Raw genomic sequence first — 20894 nt, 5'->3', positions numbered from 1 at the left:
GCCTCCCATGGCTCCTGTTCCAGCCCTTAAAAGGCCCAGGGGCTCTGCTATTCTTAGGCTGTTTGTTGCTCATCCTGCACCCTTCAGGCAAGACCTCCTCACCCACACACTTTAATAGAAATGACACACCTTATTCACACTGGATTTCAGGTTTTTACTCTGGGTTGTTTGGCGTTCTGAGTTGATAGAAGCAGGCAAACACTGGGGAGTTTCAGGGTTCGTGACAAAGTTTTGTTCTCCTGGCGAGGACAGAGGTGTGTGTGTGTGTGTGTGCTGGTCTGAGTGTGTTTGTGTGAGTGGGTGTGCTGGTCTGAGTGTGTTTGTGTGAGTGGGTGTGCTGGTCTGAGTGTGTTTGTGTGAGGGGGGGGGGCTGTGTATGTTGTTCTCTTACGTGCTCACATGTGTGTTCACCAGGTTCCACAGCCCCCCCTCCCTGCCCCAGGTGCTTGTCCCCACCGCCGGTGAAGAGAGAGAAAGACGAACGGGGAAAACGTGTGGAGAGAACGCAGCAGAGAGCGACAGCCCTGCGTTAACAGGCCAGCGGGAGACAGCGAGTCAACGACTCCCAGCAGAGCAGAGGGGAAGAACGAGAGAAGGAGATAAAGGAGGAATAGTGCTGTGTTTTGTTCTCCAAAGCTAACGATGAGTACATACACAGTGACTCTGAGCGGTCCTGCTCCGTGGGGATTCAGATTACAAGGGGGAAAAGACTTCAATTTGCCCCTCACCATCTCCAGGGTGAGTGCACTGCCTTCGAACTGCTCCTCTATTCTACTTCCTCAAAAACTCACTTTACCCTTGCTCTATAAGTATATTTGTGCATGTGCGTGCCTACTTACTGTCTGGGTGTACATGTGGTGTGTGTGTATGCGGGTATTGGTGTGAGTGTGTGTCTATGTGTGTTGGTGTGGGTTCATGTACTGATGTTAGTGTGTGTGCCTGTGTGTGTGGGTATTGGTATGTGTGTGTTGGTGTGTGTACAGATGTTAGTGTGTGTGTTGGTGTGTGTACAGGTGTTAGTGTGTGTGTTGGTGTGTGTACAGGTGTTGAAGTGTGTGTACGAGTGTTGATGTGTGTGTGTGTGTGTGTGTGTACAGCTAGTAGTGTGTGTGTGTTAGATGAGCAGGGGTTATGTAATGTGCAGTGAGTGACAGACGGGGGATAGACTGACCACCTGATTGTTCTAGAATGGGGCAGAAAGTACTGCGTTCCACCTTTACCTCCCCAGTCCTCTCCTGTCCTGCATCCCTCCAGCCCTCTGCTCCTGGAAGCCCTGTCAGGGTTAAAGGGGTATTGTTGTCACCTCTGGCATAGCCTCCATCTGATGATGACTTTACAGTGTCTCTGGAAATAGCAGTTTGGGGGAGATGGGGAGGGATTCTGGGGGAGAACTGGAGGGGGATAGAGGAGGGGGCAGGGGGAGCGAAGAGAGGAGTTGTGCTGAAAGGGGGCAGCAGAGGGAACAGGGAGTCGGGGGGGAGGGATGGTCAAGAACACTATCTGTGGAAACCCAATATTTATAACCTTCCAAATAATTCAGTATGGATGGATGTACGTACGGATGGAGTCCCAGGATACCACACAGGGCTGTGTGTGTGTTAGCACGTGTGGAAGACTGACTCAGGTCATCCTTGTACTGTCTATTCTGAGTGTACACATTCTGAGTGTTCCCGTCAGCACGAGTGTTCATAGCTGTGTGCTTGAGAAGGCACGGATGTGTGTCTACAGAGTACCTTCATGTCTCATGACTCATGGGATGAGTCCATGTGTCAGTGCTGATCACTGCTGACTCCAGACATGTTTATTGTTGTCTGATCCAGAGCTTGAGTGTGCAGACAAACACTGATCCATTTCCTGTGATGTTGTGTTGGGCAGGTGTTGAGCTGGAGCGGGGGGGCACCATGTGTCTTGTCAGGCAGCTTAGAGACCGAGAGAACGCTTCACATTCTTGTTCAAGTCAGACCCAAGAGACTGGATGTTTCTGTAGCGTGGTTTGCTCGTTTAAGATTAGTAATACTTAATTTCTAATAAAGTATAGTAGTTCTTGGGGCACCACCTCTGATTCGTGAAAGGGACAGAGGAAACCTTGTTTAATAGTATCGAATAATAGCACTCGTAATAATCAGTCTAATCTTAAGTAGTAAATTCTATGAAAGTAGAGCAGATCATATAACGTGAGAGATAAGCGAGTATTATACACAATGATTTATTTAAGAGAATGTAATTATAGTGAACACATACCAGACAAGTTATGGGTTAGTTGGGCTAAAGCAGTACAGTAGGCCTAAATTCTAATGAGAGCGCGCTACACAATGGTTGCGTAAAGCGCGTGTGGAGGGGAGGGGAGAAGTTGAGGAAGAGGTAGAGATAGGAAGAGGCTTTTATAGTAACAATGGACGATCAATGGAAACTGACCTAACGATGATTAAGTCAAATCATTTGTAGAATACAATCAAACATCAACAATTCAATCACAACATGCCAATATGTCACAAGTAAGAAATATTGCAAATCGCAGTTACTTTTGTCGGTTTGAAGAACGGAGTCAAATGGTTCGTTATGTCCTACGAACAGAATCGGAATCTCTCGTCAAAGTTCCGGGCGCTCAGTGAAGGTGCAGGTTAAGAGGAATAGGTTAGAGAGTGACGCGTTCACCCACAAGTTTATCCTACGAACAAGCGGGGGTGATTGTACGTTTGGGGGTTAAATACCCCAAAGAACAGGGGGTCATCCCTGTGAAGGTGACCTCTCTCATTGGTCAGTTACTTCCACCTGGGCGTTGTCCTGGGACCTGCCCAGAGGTGTGAAGTGGCTGATAGTTTTGAGTTCCATTATCTCAAATGTCCATGGAATGCTCAAACTTCAGAATATAACAATACAACGTTCATAACTGGTTTTGTTAGTATGATACAATTATTTTGATACCAAGATTGACTGATTTAACTATACCTGAAGGGAAGTTATAATCAAACATCAATTAACAACGTTCTAGGTAAATGAGACAAACACATTCTAACACATCGACTACTGTCCTTGAATTAGTGTCCATGAGCCATGTAGTCCTTTAGAAAATGTTTGTAAGTCCACACAAGTAAGTTCCTTCAAGTAATTCCTTTTGTTCTGACAATGTGAGACCATGTGGTCTCTGTTCCTGACCCCATGCTGGGTCAGGAATTTGAAGCTCCTACTCTGGGAGATAAGGACAAAAGGGGAAGGACCCTTCCCTTGTCGGGGGTAGGGGAAGGTGTGGATGGTACCATGCTTTGTCTGTGGACTCTCTGCTACATATCCCCCTGCTGGCAACGTCCGATGACTCGACGTCGTTGGGCTGTTGGCACGTAAGAAGAGCAGAGAAAAGACAAACACGACAGTACGATAGCATTTCTACTGGACACATTGGCATGAGTGGACTCTAAACAAGGCAGGAATCAATGGGGCTAACTTAGGTCCTATTAATAAGTTTCTCTAGGTTAAGGTCCTATGCCTAAAATTGAAAGGAAAGAAAGAGAAAAAGAAAGGAGAAAGAAATAAAAAAATAAAAATAGAAATACAAAATAATAAAGTGGGAGTGGGCTTTGACTTCCTGGAGTCATAGTCGTATTTGTAAGGGGCCAGGGTAGTTTGCTCATGAGGCATTGTAGCATATTATTGTGGTCAGTCATGTTGGGTGTCTGGTACCGATTTATTTATTTTTGGTAAATTGGTGGAGCCATATTTGTCTTGTGACGGTATTTGGCTATTGTTTTGGTTTAAGGGAAGGTTAGTTTTGTGAACTTTGAGGCACTTGGGCAAGGCACCTGTTGTGCACTTGTTTCCTCAGCAGTTTGACAGGGTCAGGTTGCTGGTATAAAGCCAGGCCAGGCCTCTGTGCATGGCCTGTTGTCCGGTGGTTTCTTCCGGGGGTTGCGCCATTTTGTCACAGCTGGGGTGCCTCTTCTGGGATGCTTATCGGCTATAGTAGGTCTTCCTACTTTCTGCGCTCTCATCCAGTTGGCATCATGTGACTTCTTTTGGACCTGTGATACTTCTCGTCGCAGGTGGGTTTCTGATGGCCGACAGTCATTGCGGAGTGCTGATTTTCCTCGAACTGTGTGTCTCGATGAGTGAGTGGCGTAGCTCTGGGGCGGTCTGGAGTGGCCATCTAGTCCATGGGTCGAGTCTCCTTCTGAGATATGTGGATCAGACGTAGGATGTCCCCCCCCTTCAACTGTGAAGACTGTGTTGTGGACTTCAGGGTGAGGCAGTGGATAGGGCTTCTTGACGTTGGTCCACATCTGGTTTCGTTTGAAGTCAATGAGGGGTTCCAGTCTGTTGAGTAGATCGTGTCCAATCAGCAGTTTTTCGGTCTCAAGCGGAGAAACATGGACGGGGTGGATTAGGGACATTTCCCCGAACGTTAGCTTCAAGTAGAGTGTTTCTGTGACTGGAGCTTTGTTTTGGGTGAAGCCTGTGATGTTGAACTCACTATTTTCACTTGCAATCCATCTTCTGTTTGACCTGGCTATTCCTTTCACTTTGAGGGCATCTTTGAGGGTCATTTCCTGTCGTATTAGCTGTGTTTCCTGTTCCGACAGCTGTGTTGTAGCTTTATCCAGTTCTTCAGCCAGGCAGTTGGCTTCTTGTTCCAGTCGTTCCCTTTGGTACTGTTCACCTTCTTTCGCTTCGAGGGCATCTTTGAGGGTGCTATCTTGTTGCGTTAGCTGAGTCTTAGCGTCTTCTAGTTCTTCGGCTAGGCTGCTGGCTTCCTGTTCTATTTGTTCTCGTCGATCTTGTTCTGTTTCTCTTGCTTTGAGGGCCTCTTTGAGGATTATTTCCTGTTGTATCAGTTGTGTTTCCTGTTCCGTTAGCTGTGTGTTAGCACTCTCCAGTTCTCCAGCCAGGTCGCTTGCTTTTTGTTCCAATTGTTCTCGGCGCTGTCGTTCACTTTCTGTCGCTTTGAGAGCATCTTCTTGATCTCGAAGAGCTTGTGCCCATTGTGTTTTGACATCCGCAATTGATAACCTGAGTTGGGCAGCATAGTTGAGACCGAGGCTGGATAAGCATTTGATGGTTTGGGACTTGCTCAATGTTTGACCCACATTTTCTGCAACCACTTCCAGGGTTTTCCTGGCGATCTCCTCAAACGGTAGACCGGTCAGAGTTTCCACATATTTGGGGTTTTCTTTCTCTGATAGGTAGGCCATCAATTTCTCAGCTTCCGTGAGGTGAGACATGATTAGTTAACTAAGGATGTATTTGGCTAATTGAGGTTATTAGCACAATGCTATTGTGGTAAAGTTCTTAGGCACTTTAGTTTGTAGTGTTTTTTTTTTTTTTTTGTAAAAAAAAAAATTTTAAATTAAAAAATATTAATAATAATAAAAAAAATATATAATATTAATTAAAATCAGAAATTAATATTCAAAGATTAGCAATCCAAAAGTGAAATTAATATTCAAATTAAAATTAATATTAAGGTTAACTGGCAGATCAAATCACAGATAATGAACCAAATTGCTGCTGCATCTTTGATGTAGCTTTAAATTGGGCAAGGCTTTACATTAATGTCGAATTGAATGTAAAACAGTGAAGCTTTTCCGAAAGCTAGGGTTTATCAATTTAAGAATTGTGTAACAATTTGTGGCAGTAGGCTGCGTTGTTTGGCTACTTCGAAACAAAAGTCCTTTTGGACTGCTCGCAGATATAGTGGGCAAACTAAAAATAATACACTTTACGTTTAATTATTATTTAGTGACTGTGTTAAAGTTGGTACTGATGAGGGGTAAATAGAATTACAGTTCAGGATGGTCAACAGCGCCGATATTCTGACAACTTTCCACTTTTAAGTGCGCGGAATGAAATCAAATTACAAGTTTTGCTGACGAAGCGTAACTATTTCCGGTTTAGCAAACAATAAAAGTCCTTAAATAAGCAGCGTCCACTGTCTCAATAATTATTTTACTGTTACTTTATTGATTCTAGAAAGTTGAGTGTTTACATTAATGTTGAATTACAAGCAAAACAAAGTGAAGCTTTATTTAAAAAGCTATGTTAATCAATGGCCAATTGCTTAACAATATTGAAGCCTATAGCTTAGTAGAGAACTGCGAAGTGTCTTTCAACATAAAAGTCCTTTAGGACTAAACCGCATGTTTGTTTCTCGGAACAACTCATCAGTTTCAAAGTGAATTCGCTTAAGTCTCTTTCAAAATAAAAGTCCTGTAGGACTAAACCGCATGTCTGTTTCCTAACGAGACATGGAACAACTTAACAGTTGCAAGGTTAATTCGCTTAACCCAAAATAGTAAACACTACTAAGATACACCTTCAGAAGCGTGTATGGTACCAATATAAGTAGTGGTTACGACCCGTCAAAAGGTTCTTATGCCTTCTCTTGGAAGCGCTGCCTTCAAATTTACAAAATGAAATGAAACGGGACGCCGTGTCACTGCGCACGCGCGTACCTCCGCTCAATCCTAGCTCAAAGCTAGATAGCAACCACAAACATTCAGTTGTCACGACAAAGCCAATTCAATCAGTAGTCAGTACACAGCGCAGTATTCAAACAGTGTTTAAAACTGTAGCTATTTGGGGAATAGTTAAATACAACGGACGTTTATTTAACCAAAAGGGTGGGAGGGTGGGTTCTGTTTCAGACGGAAAATCTCAGTTATAAATCGCTCGTTTCAATCTGTTTCAAAGCCTCGCACGGGGCTCCAGTATGTAGCGTGGTTTGCTCGTTTAAGATTAGTAATACTTAATTTCTAATAAAGTATAGTAGTTCTTGGGGCACCACCTCTGATTCGTGAAAGGGACAGAGGAAACCTTGTTTAATAGTATCGAATAATAGCACTCGTAATAATCAGTCTAATCTTAAGTAGTAAATTCTATGAAAGTAGAGCAGATCATATAACGTGAGAGATAAGCGAGTATTATACACAATGATTTATTTAAGAGAATGTAATTATAGTGAACACATACCAGACAAGTTATGGGTTAGTTGGGCTAAAGCAGTACAGTAGGCCTAAATTCTAATGAGAGCGCGCTACACAATGGTTGCGTAAAGCGCGTGTGGAGGGGAGGGGAGAAGTTGAGGAAGAGGTAGAGATAGGAAGAGGCTTTTATAGTAACAATGGACGATCAATGGAAACTGACCTAACGATGATTAAGTCAAATCATTTGTAGAATACAATCAAACATCAACAATTCAATCACAACATGCCAATATGTCACAAGTAAGAAATATTGCAAATCGCAGTTACTTTTGTCGGTTTGAAGAACGGAGTCAAATGGTTCGTTATGTCCTACGAACAGAATCGGAATCTCTCGTCAAAGTTCCGGGCGCTCAGTGAAGGTGCAGGTTAAGAGGAATAGGTTAGAGAGTGACGCGTTCACCCACAAGTTTATCCTACGAACAAGCGGGGGTGATTGTACGTTTGGGGGTTAAATACCCCAAAGAACAGGGGGTCATCCCTGTGAAGGTGACCTCTCTCATTGGTCAGTTACTTCCACCTGGGCGTTGTCCTGGGACCTGCCCAGAGGTGTGAAGTGGCTGATAGTTTTGAGTTCCATTATCTCAAATGTCCATGGAATGCTCAAACTTCAGAATATAACAATACAACGTTCATAACTGGTTTTGTTAGTATGATACAATTATTTTGATACCAAGATTGACTGATTTAACTATACCTGAAGGGAAGTTATAATCAAACATCAATTAACAACGTTCTAGGTAAATGAGACAAACACATTCTAACACATCGACTACTGTCCTTGAATTAGTGTCCATGAGCCATGTAGTCCTTTAGAAAATGTTTGTAAGTCCACACAAGTAAGTTCCTTCAAGTAATTCCTTTTGTTCTGACAATGTGAGACCATGTGGTCTCTGTTCCTGACCCCATGCTGGGTCAGGAATTTGAAGCTCCTACTCTGGGAGATAAGGACAAAAGGGGAAGGACCCTTCCCTTGTCGGGGGTAGGGGAAGGTGTGGATGGTACCATGCTTTGTCTGTGGACTCTCTGCTACATTTCTATCTACTTTGATATGGAACACTGAGAAGCTCTCAGGATACTGCAAAGGTAGCTCAATTCTGCAAGTTTGTGAACTATTAGATATGAAATGGTAGGACATTTAAAATCATGATTTTAGTGACCAAAGTTGTCAGTATTATCATAGGACGGTAAATGGACTGCGTTTATGAATGGACTGGTTTTATAGAGATCCTTTAGGAGTGTCCGTGAAGTATTTTTGTTTCTATTTTTTCTTTTGAGGAGAGAGAGTATGCCAATGTCTTGAGCCCTCTGAGCCCTCCCACCTTTTTGAGCGGCGGTCGCTAGTTGAAAATCTCTGAACTCTTCAGAAAGGCGCTGGTGTCGTCACTGTTTCTCCTTCTCAGCCAGCTAGCCAGAGAGTTGAAAATGTTTGTTAATGGTCATCTAATAACTTAAACCGAGAGAATACTGTATACTATTGTTACTAGAATGTTTGAATACTATTGTTTGAGCTACTAGACTAGCTAGCGGTCAACAGCTGATGAAGCACAGGGAGGAAGCGTTTCCCAACTCTCCGCTAGCACATTTCTGCCAGAGAAAAATGCCATGTCCAATAAAATGACAGGCATATGGTAATAAATAGGTTTAACTGTAGGGGGGCGTAACAAACAGTTTGATAACTTACCATGGATTGTTGCATCCCTGAAAAATACATATGTATATATAATGATATAACTACATAAAACCATGCATGTATGGTATATTTAAAAGTTGATGTAATATCGCTGTCAAGTGATAAAAACTGTAATCTCGAATAATCGCATGATTGTCCATAATTAACTGCAAAATAACTATGGACTAACTATTAATGACAAATGGTTATTTTTAAATATTTACCATGTAAAAGTATTTTCAAGCTTTTAATACTCATAGCAACATGGGAGTGGACAAAATGAACTTACTTTATGTAAACTAGTGCACAGTGCCCGTGATGCAGTCGGTGATCAAGGGAAGGGAAACACAAATACAGACTACTTGAATTATAGATAGTGCACAGTGCCTGTGATAAAATTGGTGGCACACACACACAGATCCTGGAATTATAGATAAGGCACAGTGCCTGTGATGATGTCGGTGACCTGAAACCTTTAAAACATGCAAAAGAAAAACATTTCAGTTTTGAGTACATTGTTTTGTAAACATGCCCTTATATTTATTTGTTGTGCGCATACATAGATTCCTGCCAAATGGTAATGATAGTAGGCCTATGATGTGACAGAGTGGGGATGTAGAAGTAACAAAAGTGAGACAACTTTGTTGACCAAGAACACCACTCACTGGTCAACAAATATCCTTGGACACAGGAGAGAACATTGAAAATGATGATGATGTGTTTATACATCTGGTCACTATCTGGTTTACAAATGCAAACCGCTGGTCCAAACAACGTCACAAGTGGCACTGCACGTTCTTGGGTCCTGAAAGCCACCTGCCAATTTTTAACAACATACGGTTCTCAAGATAATCTAGATACTCTCAGACAGACACAGCTTCTTGGAATTATTGTTAGATTAATGTACTTGACCAGCGCTAGCACATTGCATTAAGACTGGATAACTCCAGTGACTCACAGTGGTAGTAACGGCACATTACTTGGATCTTGTTGACAGATCTGGGTTGAACTTGAAGCTGAACTTCAAAATACCTTTTTGTCTATCTATTATTATTTGCTAGTTTCCAACCTACGGAAGTTATAATACCACGCAAGTTGGAATCCCAAGTTTGTTCTCGAAACATGGCTAGCCTAATTTTGTGGCCTCCTTACTTTTCAAAACCATCCTGCTTGAATGCAGAAAAATGGTAGTGATGTTTAAACAAATTTGTCAGGTTTTTGTTATGTTATGTTAACTTTGACAACATTAATATATCACTAACTGCATGTATATGCCTAACTATCTAACTTGTTAATTTTTTATAGACAGAAAATATGATTAGGGGGGTGTTTTACTCGCGCTGACAGTGAATGACTTTAATTCTTAAATCAAGACTTTAATTATTCTTTATATAGCCAACATGTCGCTCGGTCGATACACTAACTTGATTTGAAAGATGTGTATGACTTCTAATTGGATTGTGGGCGACCACTAGATGCTGCTGTGCCATTGAATGGTATTTCTTTGCTGGTGAAAGGAGAAAATGTACAAAGCACAAACAAGTCCTAACTGACGATCCGTGTTTTTATGGCACTAAGTCCTGATTTTTTTCTTTTTATATAACGGAAGTCATATTTTCATTCACTTGTGAACATTATACCTTGCATCTCCAGACGGTATCAGTACTTGACAGATACATCATTGAATGTCTTTCATCTCCAGCCAGGATTCATGTTTGTTTTGTTTTTTATCTGTGTAATGTCAGTTGTGAATATTCAGTGTTTAATCTTGTGTATGAAAGATAGAGAAGTATGTGTGTGCGCGTGTGAATGTGTATGGTCTAGTTTGATCAACATGTTGCAGGCTGAGGGTGGTGAAGTGGAATGAAAAAACATTGCTCTTTCAAAAGCAAGATTAATCTCCCCCTCCAAACAAGAACACACACACGTCTTCAGAGTAAAATTATCACTGATACAAAGTGAGACGGATTGAACGATGAACAGAATACCTTTGAAAGTGAAAATAAAACATGCTGATGAAGAGAAGAAATGGCTGAAGGAGGAGAGGAGATGTCAAGGAAAGGAGGGAGAGGAGAGGGGAGCAGAGGAAAAAGGGCTAACACTTCACAATGTGGTGCCCTTGAAACGAGTGCATAAGGAAGTACTGTGTAACAGGTGCTTTGTTGAACAGCTTGTGATTACTTAACTAAAATACAAATGTACTGCCAAGCATTGTTTGGTTTACTATTTGTGGTAGTATTTGGTTTGTCACTGATCCCCAAGGGATATCTAAGGCCTAAACAGGGATGTATGCATATATTATCACACATATTTCTCATTTACAATGACATGATTTACAATGTAATTGGCAAAAGTATATAATACATGTTACATGTCCTACTACAGTACACAGTACTTCTGATACCACTGTAACAGTAGCATAACACTATAAGTAGCGGCATAACACTAATGTACAGGGTAATCAAAAAGGGCAAAGGGTGATGAAAAGAGAGACGTGTGAAGACAGACAGAGGGAAGTCCTCGTAGAGTGACAGTAGCAGGTGAAGAGGTGGGTGGGGGGTTGAGTGGGGTCAACAAGAGTGAAGCAGTCTTTATTTTTAACTCTTTAACGAGCTGCACGTAAGCCTAGACTGTATACCTCTCGGCCCCATGCCCATGCCCCAGCTAGCACTGGCTACAGTACAGCCCCAGCTAGCACTGGCTACAGTACAGCCCCAGCCCCTAGCCCCAGCTAGCACTGGCTACAGTACAGCCCCAGCTAGCACTGGCTACAGTACAGCCCCAGCCCCTAGCCCCAGCTAGCACTGGCTACAGTACAGCCCCAGCCCCTAGCCCCAGCTAGCACTGGCTACAGTACAGCCCCAGCCCCTAGCCCCAGCTAGCACTGGCTACAGTACAGCGCCCTGGCTACATACTTCGTCCACTAGCTACACAGGACCCCACCAGCCCTGTCCACTAGCTACACAGGACCCCATCAGCCCTGTCCACTAGCTACACAGGACCCCATCAGCCCTGTCCACTAGCTACACAGGACCCCATCAGCCCTGTCCACTAGCTACACAGGACCCCATCAGCCCTGTCCACTAGCTACACAGGACCCCATCAGCCCTGTCCACTAGCTACACAGGACCCCATCAGCCCTGTCCACTAGCTACACAGGACCCCATCAGCCCTGTCCACTAGCTACACAGGACCCCACCAGCCCAAGCTCTCAGGGACTCTTTCAGTTCCTCCTTCAAACCCAACAAGTTCCTCCTCGTCAGTAACAAGAGGATCCTGCCCAGATCACAACTTTGCCCCTTCAGCTTTCCTTTACCAAGAGAGAGCAGGGAGAAAGGCAGTGCAGTTGAAACAGCTGATTGTGTTTGTTCTGAATCCCACTCCTCTCCGCCCCCTCCTCCTGTCGAGCCACGCATGGCACGACCTGGCCCCAGCCAGTCTCCGCTCCCCCTGCCAGGACACACCCGCGACTCAGGTTCTGCTGGCTTGGTGGGATAGTTGGAGTGGATCCGCTCCTCCAGCACTGGGCCAAGGAACATAGCCCCCCCCCCAGCACCCCTAACCACCACCCCCCACACCTCCCCCCCAGCACCCCTAACCACCACCCCCCACACCTCCCCCCACACCTCCCCCCCAGCACCCCTAACCACCACCCCCCACACCTCCCCCCCAGCACCCCTAACCACCACCCCCCACACCTCCCCCCCAGCACCCCTAACCACCACCCCCCACACCTCCCCCCCCCCCAGCACCCCTAACCACCACCCCCCACACCTCCCCCCCAGCACCCCTAACCACCACCCCCCACACCCCCCCCCCCAGCACCCCTAACCACCACCCCCCACACCTCCCCCCCAGCACCCCTAACCACCACCCCCCACACCTCCCCCCCAGCACCCCTAACCACCACCCCCCACACCTCCCCCCACACCTCCCCCCCAGCACCCCTAACCACCACCCCCCACACCTCCCCCCCAGCACCCCTAACCACCACCCCCCACACCTCCCCCCTCTCCCCCAGCACCCCTAACCACCACCCCCCACACCTCCCCCCTCCCCCCCAGCACCCCTAACCACCACCCCCCACACCTCCCCCCTCCCCCCCAGCACCCCTAACCACCACCCCCCACACCTCCCCCCTCCCCCCCAGCACCCCTAACCACCACCCCCCACACCTCCCCCCTCCCCCCCAGCACCCCTAACCACCACCCCCCACACCTCCCCCCTCCCCCAGCACCCCTAACCACCACCCCCCACACCTCCCCCCTCCCCCCCAGCACCCCTAACCACCACCCCCCACACCTCCCCCCTCCCCCCCAGCACCCCTAACCACCACCCCCCACACCTCTCCCCTCCCCCCAGCACCCCTAACCACCACCCCCCACACCTCCCCCCTCCCCCCAGCACCCCTAACCACCACCCCCCACACCTCCCCCCCCCCAGCACCCCTAACCACCACCTCCCACACCTCCCCCCAGCACCCCTAACCACCACCTCCCACACCTCCCCCTCCCCCACCCACGGGTACCGTGTTGTGCCCTGGCTTACCTGCTCAGCTCATACCTCACCCCTGTATAATGACCATGCAGATCCCCCCTGCGCCCCTTATGGGTGTGTGTGTGTGTGTGTGTGTGCGAGCGAGCGAGGGTCCCTGTCTCCAGTATAAACATGCCCTCACCTTCTCTCCCCCTCCCTCTCCCCCCCAGATAACTCCAGGGAGCAAGGCAGCAGGAGGCAGCCTGACTCAGGGTGACATCATCTCCTCCATCGACGGCATCAGCACCGACGGGATGACGCACCTGGAGGCCCAGAACAAGATCAAGATTGCCACCAACAAACTGGTGCTCACCATGCACAAGTAACCAGTCCGACATTCTTGGGGCACCATTGCTTCACTGTGAAAGGCCGTATGCAGATCAAACGTGACACGCACACTCAGCGTGTTAAAAAGACCCTATTGTCAAATTTCCTTTCAGATCGAAACGTCCTAACCTTTCAACAGGAACTCCAAGAATGGAGTCTCCCATGTCTGTCATCCCCCACCAGAAGGTAAGCTCATACCCCCCCCCCCACACACACACACACACACATATAGACACACACACTCAATGTTATACTGTCTCTGTCTTTCTGTGCTTTGTGCGCACATTGTTTTCAGTGTTCATTGTTACGAATGTGATTGTTTATGTGTGAAAAGTGACCCGTTGCCCCAAAGGACGAACGTAGGAGCCAACGATTGTACTCTAGTGCCCTCTAGTGTCTTTGTACAGCTACTGTAGAACCGACTTTAGGTCGGTCTGACGCCGGGTCAAATAGGCACCGAGATGCTGACCCACACCCTTGTCTCCCCCTGTCAAGCCCTCAAGCCCCAGCATAGTCTACCCTGTGTTCCATTCACACACAAACTACAGACACAAATTTGGCAAATCCCTCTCTGTCTCTTTTTCTGTCTCTCTTTCCGTCTCTCTCTCTGTCTTTCACTCTCTGTCTCTTTCTCTCTCCTTCTGGCTCTTTCTCAACCCCTCTGCCCTTTTCTGTTCCGTTGTGCCTGTCTGTCTGACTCTCCCACTCTTCCTGTGAAGGAGGGAGAGGTGAATGTTGATGAAGAAGAAGAAATGGAGGCACCTGTGAAGTTTGGAATCCGATTGGCTAAAAAACCCTCCAAATCCAACCTGCTCCCAGCGGAGCCTGTACATCACTTCCCCCCCGCCCCCAAGCCCCCCGCGGTCTCTCCTCCAGCGGTCTCTCCTCCAGCGGTCTCTCCTCCAGCGGTCTCTCCTCCAGCGGTCTCTCCTCCAGCGGTCTCTCCTCCAGCGGTCTCTCCTCCAGGCCAGTGGGGGCAGTACAACTCCCCCGCTGGCCTCTACTCGGCCCAGACTCTCAGAGAGATGGCCTTGCTGCAAGGCATGCTGGGGGAGGGGGCGTCGGCCAGAGGACTGTCTTTCTTAAGGTTGGTGATGAAAGGGAAAGTCCACAAAACAAAGTCACCGATAGGGAATGAAAATGTGTATGGGTGTGCCCCACAGCCCCTCACCAGTACCTCCCAATGAAGACCCCGTCCAACACAGCCTCGCAGACCTCACACGCTCTCTAACTGGGAACTTAACTGGTTTGCCTTCTGTGACGGAGTAGAACACACTTGACAAATGTGTGTTTTAGGTTGGGGGGGGGGTTGCACTGGCACACTCACACCTCTTACCCCCACCTGGCCCCCTTGTGTGTGTGTGCGTTCACATTAACAGGACCGCGATGAAGAATTCTCAGAACATTTCGTCATCATCCCAGAACACATTCCGGTGGCGCGGGCACGTGCGCTCCCCTCTGTTGTGAGCGTGAGGGACACACCTGGCCAGTCCCCAGGGTCACGTGGAGAGGGTCGTCCACAGAGCCCTCAGAGGAGCTGCTAAACACACACGCGGACCATAACGCTCTTCATGAAGATACACACCTGCTTGTGGCTCCTTTGAGTGCTTGAATAGGGTGGAGGTTAGGGACTGGAGGACCTTGCCTGCGGACAGGGACATGGCTGTCGATCGATTCACGGCGAGAGCAGTGTCGTGGTGCCTGGTTAGGTCTGGTGTGAGGTCAGGAGAGTTGGCTGGAAGCTGAGCAATGTTCTGGGCTGCCTGGCTGAGCGGCTCATCTAACCGTCGGTCAGCGTGGCTGGCGACGAGGTTGCCAGCTGACAGTTAAACGTGCGTGTTGTCACGCCAACGACCCCGGGTACGAGCGGGGGGCGGCCCTCACCCTAGCACACACACGGGAGCAGCTGCTCCCCCCGGCTGTGGAATGTACCACTCCGATTACACACAGTCCTGCCATGCACACCCATACCACCACCCCCCTCCCCCGCCTCACCCCCGCCTCACCCCTACCGCTCCCTCACCATCTCCCGACTCCCCCCGCCCCACGCCCCCTCTCCATCCTGGAGCCCGTCTCCAGGGACCTCGTCCCGGCCACGTGCACACTCAGATTACCCTCATCCAGATTGATGGATGACTGTACACGTAAGGGGCGCTGTAGCTCTGCGTATGTGCCAAAAGCATGAGCACATGTTTGTGGGTACGTGTGTCTGTTTGTGTTCGTGTGTGCGTAACTCGTGTCGCCCCCACCCCAGTCATGTGACTCAGGAACGCCTGGCCTTGTCAGTCAGTGTGGGCCCTGGTGCACTTCATTCTGGGAATTGTCCGTGTGATAAGAACCAGCTGCTATTCTTACCTGCAGGACATACACTGCAGCCCGACTCACATACACAACCTTCAGGATTTATTACCATGTTGTTTTCTCTCTGTCTTTTTCTCCATTCCTCTATCTCTTTTTCTCTCTTTCTTTCTGCCTCTGTGTCTATATCTCTCTGACTGTCTCTCGATGTCTCTCTTGCCTCCTCTCGCTCTCTGTTACTCTCTCTCCATCACTCTCCATCCCTCCCCCTCTCTTTCTCTCTCTCTCTCTCTCTCTCTCTCTCTCTCTCTCTCTCTCTCTCTCTCTCTCTCTCTCTCTCTCTCTCTCTCTCTCAGGTCATTGCAAACACGGCCGCAAAGTCAGTACCACCTGTTTGTGCACAATGTGCATGAGCTCTGAGTGTGTCTCTGTGTGTGTGTGTGTGTGTCAGTGTGTGTGTGTGTGTGTGTTCATAGTTAAATGAATGGCATAATGCCCGCCCAGCCTGTGAGCGTTGTTCCAGTCGTTTCTGTGGTGTTTGAGCCATCGGTAGGAATCCAGACAGGGTGTTTGTCTCTGGTTGGGATGTGTGACTTCAGCTTGCAGTCTTTGTGTAGGATTCCCATGATTATAACACCAATAACGGTTGTACATTTGTTGTGTTCATGGGTTCATGTCAATGCACCCCCGTGTCTACTGTAATGTCTGAACCTACGTGGGTCATCTGTCCACGCAAGTTTGTAACATGTAAAGCTCTCTGATGCTGTGGTGTGTGTATCCGTATGTGTGTGTGTGGTGTGTGTGTGTCTATAGTGTCTGACCTCAACTAAACTGGGGATAATCCTTGGTTGTGTACCAGCAACAGTTTGCAGTTTACAGTGAATACTAATGATTGGCAGGCGTGATGGAATGTGTCAGTGTAGGATTGTTATATTGCTTCGTGGAAGTATGATGCTGAACACCAGTGTAATTCTAGCAAGAGAACAGTAGGTGGCGATAGAGAGTTGTACCTCCACCAGCCTGACATGCTCCTTCTCCCTCTCTACTCTCTCCCTCCCTGTGTTTTCCATCTGGTCGTCTCAATCCCACGACCACAATCCTGATGCCTTGGGCCTCGTCCACCTATCCTAACCCCTGACCCGACCCCTGACCCCTCACTTTCTAACCACAGTACGGAGTACGTCCCTAGCTTCAACCCCATCGCCCTGAAGGACTCCGCCCTGTCCACACACAAGCCCATCGAGGTGAGGGGCCCTGGGGGCAAGGCCACCATTGTCCACGCCCAGTATAACACACCAATCAGCATGTACTCTCAGGATGCCATCATGGACGCCATCGCAGGACAGTCCCAGGGCAAGGGACACGAAGGGTGAGTCCACGCTAACCTGCACTGCCCTCCGCCTCACCACCCTCTCTGCTGTCCACACGCTCGTCCCCTTCTCCTCACACACACACACACACACACATACACTAACCCCTAGCCCGGGTCAGCTCAGTCCATACCTCACCTGAACACAGAATCCTCTCCTGTATTGAGCAGCGGCTCGGGTTTTTATTCCACAGAATGGGGGTCTCTCAGGTGTGAAGCTTGACAGTGTAGGAGCAGGTTGTGTGATCATGTCACGGTGATGAAAGACTGGGAGGTTCTCTCCGGTCTTCACCGGCGTTGTGTTTCTGGATTTCAACTTGTCATCTGTGTCACTGCCATCTCTCCTCTGTCACTCCTCGCTCCGGTCACTCCATCCACCATCAACCCAACCACCAACACCTGTGTCATCTAAACCTCCTTCCCCACACCCACTTCCTGTTTGATCATGTGACCCCAGAGAGGAAGCCCCAGCAGGTTCCCCCCTAGCGTAAGTACCGCCCACACGAGGCCGACACATCTGGAACTACAAGATGTGTGTCTTCCTAAAGTGTCTGCAGGGCTCCTTCAGTCTGTCTCAAACTAACAACGGTCCAGTGGGATGTCATGGGACTTGTGCATCCTGAAGACCACATGTCCGTCTGTCGACGTGTTCCATGTGTGTCCACAACAGAACAGGCTCTTGGCACCCACTGTTAGGACGGGGAGGGCCGTGAGCAGCAGTCTAACACCGTACTGAGTCTCTGATGGGGACAGAGTTTGTTTAACCAGTCAGTGTTGTCGGTAGCCATGTTGGAGGCGTTTGCTGTTCACTCTGTGTTCTTCTCATACATCTGGAAGGCATGATGGAGACTGGTGATCGTAAACTTTGTTGGCATGATGGTGGGTTGTACCTAACACCAGAACCGGGGTCTTACTGATTCTAATCAAGATTTGATTGGTTCTTCTGACATGGGAATGTTCTGAGTAGCCTATCACCCGTTAAACTCTTCTCTCTGAACCATTAATCAAGCACTGTGTTTGGTGAACAGTCACACAGATGGGTAATATCACTCCAGCTGAACCAAGTCTGCAGGCATGCATTTGAATGTCCTGCTGGACATTTACTCCCTCATTCACTCACCCACACACTCACTCACACTCTCTCTCTCTCTCTGTCCCTCTCTCTCTCTCTCTCTTTCTCTATCTCTCTATCTCTCTCTCTCTGTCCCTCTCTCTCTCTCTCTTTCTCTATCTCTCTATCTCTCGCTCTCTGTCACTCACTCACACACACCCACACACTCACTCACTCAAGCATACTGGCACACACACCCCATACATCCATGCCCCCCCCCGCCCCCCCCCCCCCCACACACACACACACTCACACACACACACACGTTTGTGAGTGGAATGGTTGCTGAGTGTGACTCCCTCCTCCAGTGGCTCCCTGCCTGTCAAGGAGTGCGTGGTGGACAGCGCGTCCCCTGTGTACCAGGCTGTGCTCAAGCCCAACGAGAGGAACCAGGACATGTCTGAGTGGACACATCGGGCTGCCAACCTGCAGTCCAAGAGCTTCAGGATCCTGGCTCACATCACCGGCACTGAATACTGTCAGTACCCCACCTTCACCTGCAACCTCTCGGTCTGGCTTGGAACCAAGCTCTCTTCTTTGAGTGTAACCTGTTTGTCCCTTCCCCCCTCCACTACCCCCTCCCTTCTCCTCTCTTCTTTCTTCTCCCTTCATGCAGTACAAGACCCAGACGAGGAGGCCTTGCAGAGGTCGAGGTGAGGAGGAATGTTTTGGGAATGGGGGGAATGGAAATGAGATATACATGTATCCACAGACGTGTGTGTTATATCCATGGTATGAGTGTGTGTGTGTGATATCCACAGTGTGGTGTGAGTGATGTAGTGGACTGTCTAACCTGCTGCTTGTCTGGTCGCTCTTCCTCAGGGAGAAGTTTGAGTCCGAGGTGAAGGGTCCTCGTTTTGCCAAGCTGAAGAACTGGCACCACGGACTGTCTGCACAGATCCTCAACATCCAGGAGTGAAGTGCTGTAGGAGAGGAGACGAGGAGAGAGGAGGAGACACGAGGAGAGGAGACGAGGGGAGAGGAGGAGACACGAGGAGAGAAGACGAGGGGAGAGGAGGAGACACGAGGAGAGAAGACGAGGAGAGAGGAGGAGACACGAGGAGAGAAGACGAGGAGAGAGGAGGAGACACGAGGAGAGAAGACAAGGAGAGAGGAGGAGACACGAGGAGAGGAGGAGACGAGAGGAGGAGACACGAGGAGAGGAGACGAGGGGAGAGGAGGAGACGAGAGGAGAGGAGACGAGGAGAGAGGAGGAGACGAGAGGAGAGGAGACGAGAGGAGAGGAGACGAGGGGAGAGGAGGAGACGAGAGAATAGGAGAGGAGATAATGGGATGTGAGTTAGGTTGGTAGACTAGTTGAATAGTTTGTGAGACTACTTGTTAGTGAGTGCTGATTGTTTCCCTGTTGACTCAATATTTCTGTTCAGTGTGTATCTATCTGCTGCCAAGAATGTACCTCTGCTTTTAGTCTATTTCATCTTTTTGGTTTTGTCGCTCTTACGTAAAATAAAGGGATTTGTACAAAAAGTATTGAAGATATATTGTATAGCTAATCATGTAACTTCTGTGACTAACACACCAATACAAACACTCGCTTTCTGAAGAAGAAGATAAAGTATGCTAATACACACACATACCAAAATACAAACATGAAGAACTGGACTGTTAACCATGTGAATAAAAACTTTCTTTAAACCAAATCAAATCCATTGAGTTTTGACTGTGCACTTGAAACTGAACACTGACTAACACAAGCAGGGAGGACGAGGAATGAGCTTGCATAATCTTTACTTGGCCCCAAAATCCCTGAGTCTCCCGTTTCTGACAGGTCTCTGTTTAGTGCTGCGTCATGACGCAGGAGTTCTCCTGTCCACCAGGGGGAGGTATAGCTACACGGAAGAAACACAATAAGAATGAGTGCTTGTTTTTCCAACCTAACAGCAGAATGTCAGGATCACAAAACCAAACGTACACACACAGGCTGTGTAACTGTGCATTTCTCTGTGTAATATACACATCATGTATTCACATTCTTTTGATAAAGCTTCTTTACTTGAAGTCGAATTCATACAGGACGCACTAACCTGTTCTACCTACACCACCACTAGACCTACACCACCACTAGTCCTACACCACCACTAGACCTACACCACCACTAGTCCTACACCACCACTAGTCTGTCCTACACCACCACTAGTCTGTCCTACACCACCACTAGTCCTACACCACCACTAGTCTGTCCTACACCACCACTAGTCTGTCCTACACCACCACTAGTCTGTCCTACACCACCACTAGTCCTACACCACCACTAGTCTGTCCTACACCACCACTAGTCTGTCCTACACCACCACTAGTCCTACACCACCACTAGACCTACACCACCACTAGTCTGTCCTACACCACCACTAGTCTGTCCTACACCACCACTAGTCTGTCCTACACCACCACTAGTCCTACACCACCACTAGTCTGTCCTACACCACCACTAGTCTGTCCTACACCACCACTAGTCCTACACCACCACTAGACCTACACCACCACTAGACCTACACCACCACTAGTCCTACACCACCACTAGACCTACACCACCACTAGTCCTACACCACCACTAGTCTGTCCTACACCACCACTAGTCTGTCCTACACC

General features: G+C 48.1%; 1 protein-coding gene across 4 annotated transcripts; it reads left to right on the top strand.

The window, feature by feature from the left end:
- The first annotated feature begins 54 nt into the window (after positions 1-54).
- ldb3b (LIM domain binding 3b) lies at positions 55-19950 on the top strand. 4 transcript variants are annotated; one of them, XM_084669303.1, is made up of 10 exons: positions 55-87; positions 415-738; positions 13350-13501; positions 13620-13692; positions 16161-16183; positions 16976-17173; positions 17631-17660; positions 18593-18762; positions 18901-18937; positions 19107-19950. In XM_084669303.1, exons 2-10 carry the CDS (start codon positions 643-645, stop codon positions 19201-19203), a joined length of 876 nt encoding a protein of 291 aa, XP_084525429.1. In that variant the 5' UTR covers positions 55-87; positions 415-642; the 3' UTR covers positions 19204-19950. The 4 variants fall into 4 exon arrangements, with proteins under 4 accessions (XP_084525429.1, XP_084525431.1, XP_084525427.1 ...); XM_084669301.1 differs by lacking the exon at positions 55-87 and adding an exon at positions 128-254; XM_084669305.1 differs by lacking the exon at positions 17631-17660 and having other exon boundaries at positions 61-87.
- Positions 19951-20894: the final 944 nt, after the last annotated feature.

Source organism: Hypomesus nipponensis, chromosome 13, assembly GCF_054491055.1.
Source record: "Hypomesus nipponensis isolate SF chromosome 13, ASM5449105v1, whole genome shotgun sequence".
Lineage (NCBI taxonomy): Eukaryota > Metazoa > Chordata > Actinopteri > Osmeriformes > Osmeridae > Hypomesus > Hypomesus nipponensis.
This window is presented reverse-complemented; position numbering and strand designations above follow the sequence as displayed.

What these genes read in the sequence shown, in the direction of transcription:
- ldb3b (XM_084669303.1), top strand. Translation starts at nt 643, where the DNA reads ATGAGTACATACACAGTGACTCTGAGCGGTCCTGCTCCGTGGGGATTC. An exon ending in CTGGTGCTCACCATGCACAA is followed by an intron (nt 13,502 to 13,619) that starts GTAACCAGTCCG and finishes ATTTCCTTTCAG; the next exon opens with ATCGAAACGTCCTAACCTTT. An exon ending in CCAGCAGGTTCCCCCCTAGC is followed by an intron (nt 17,661 to 18,592) that starts GTAAGTACCGCC and finishes TCCCTCCTCCAG; the next exon opens with TGGCTCCCTGCCTGTCAAGG.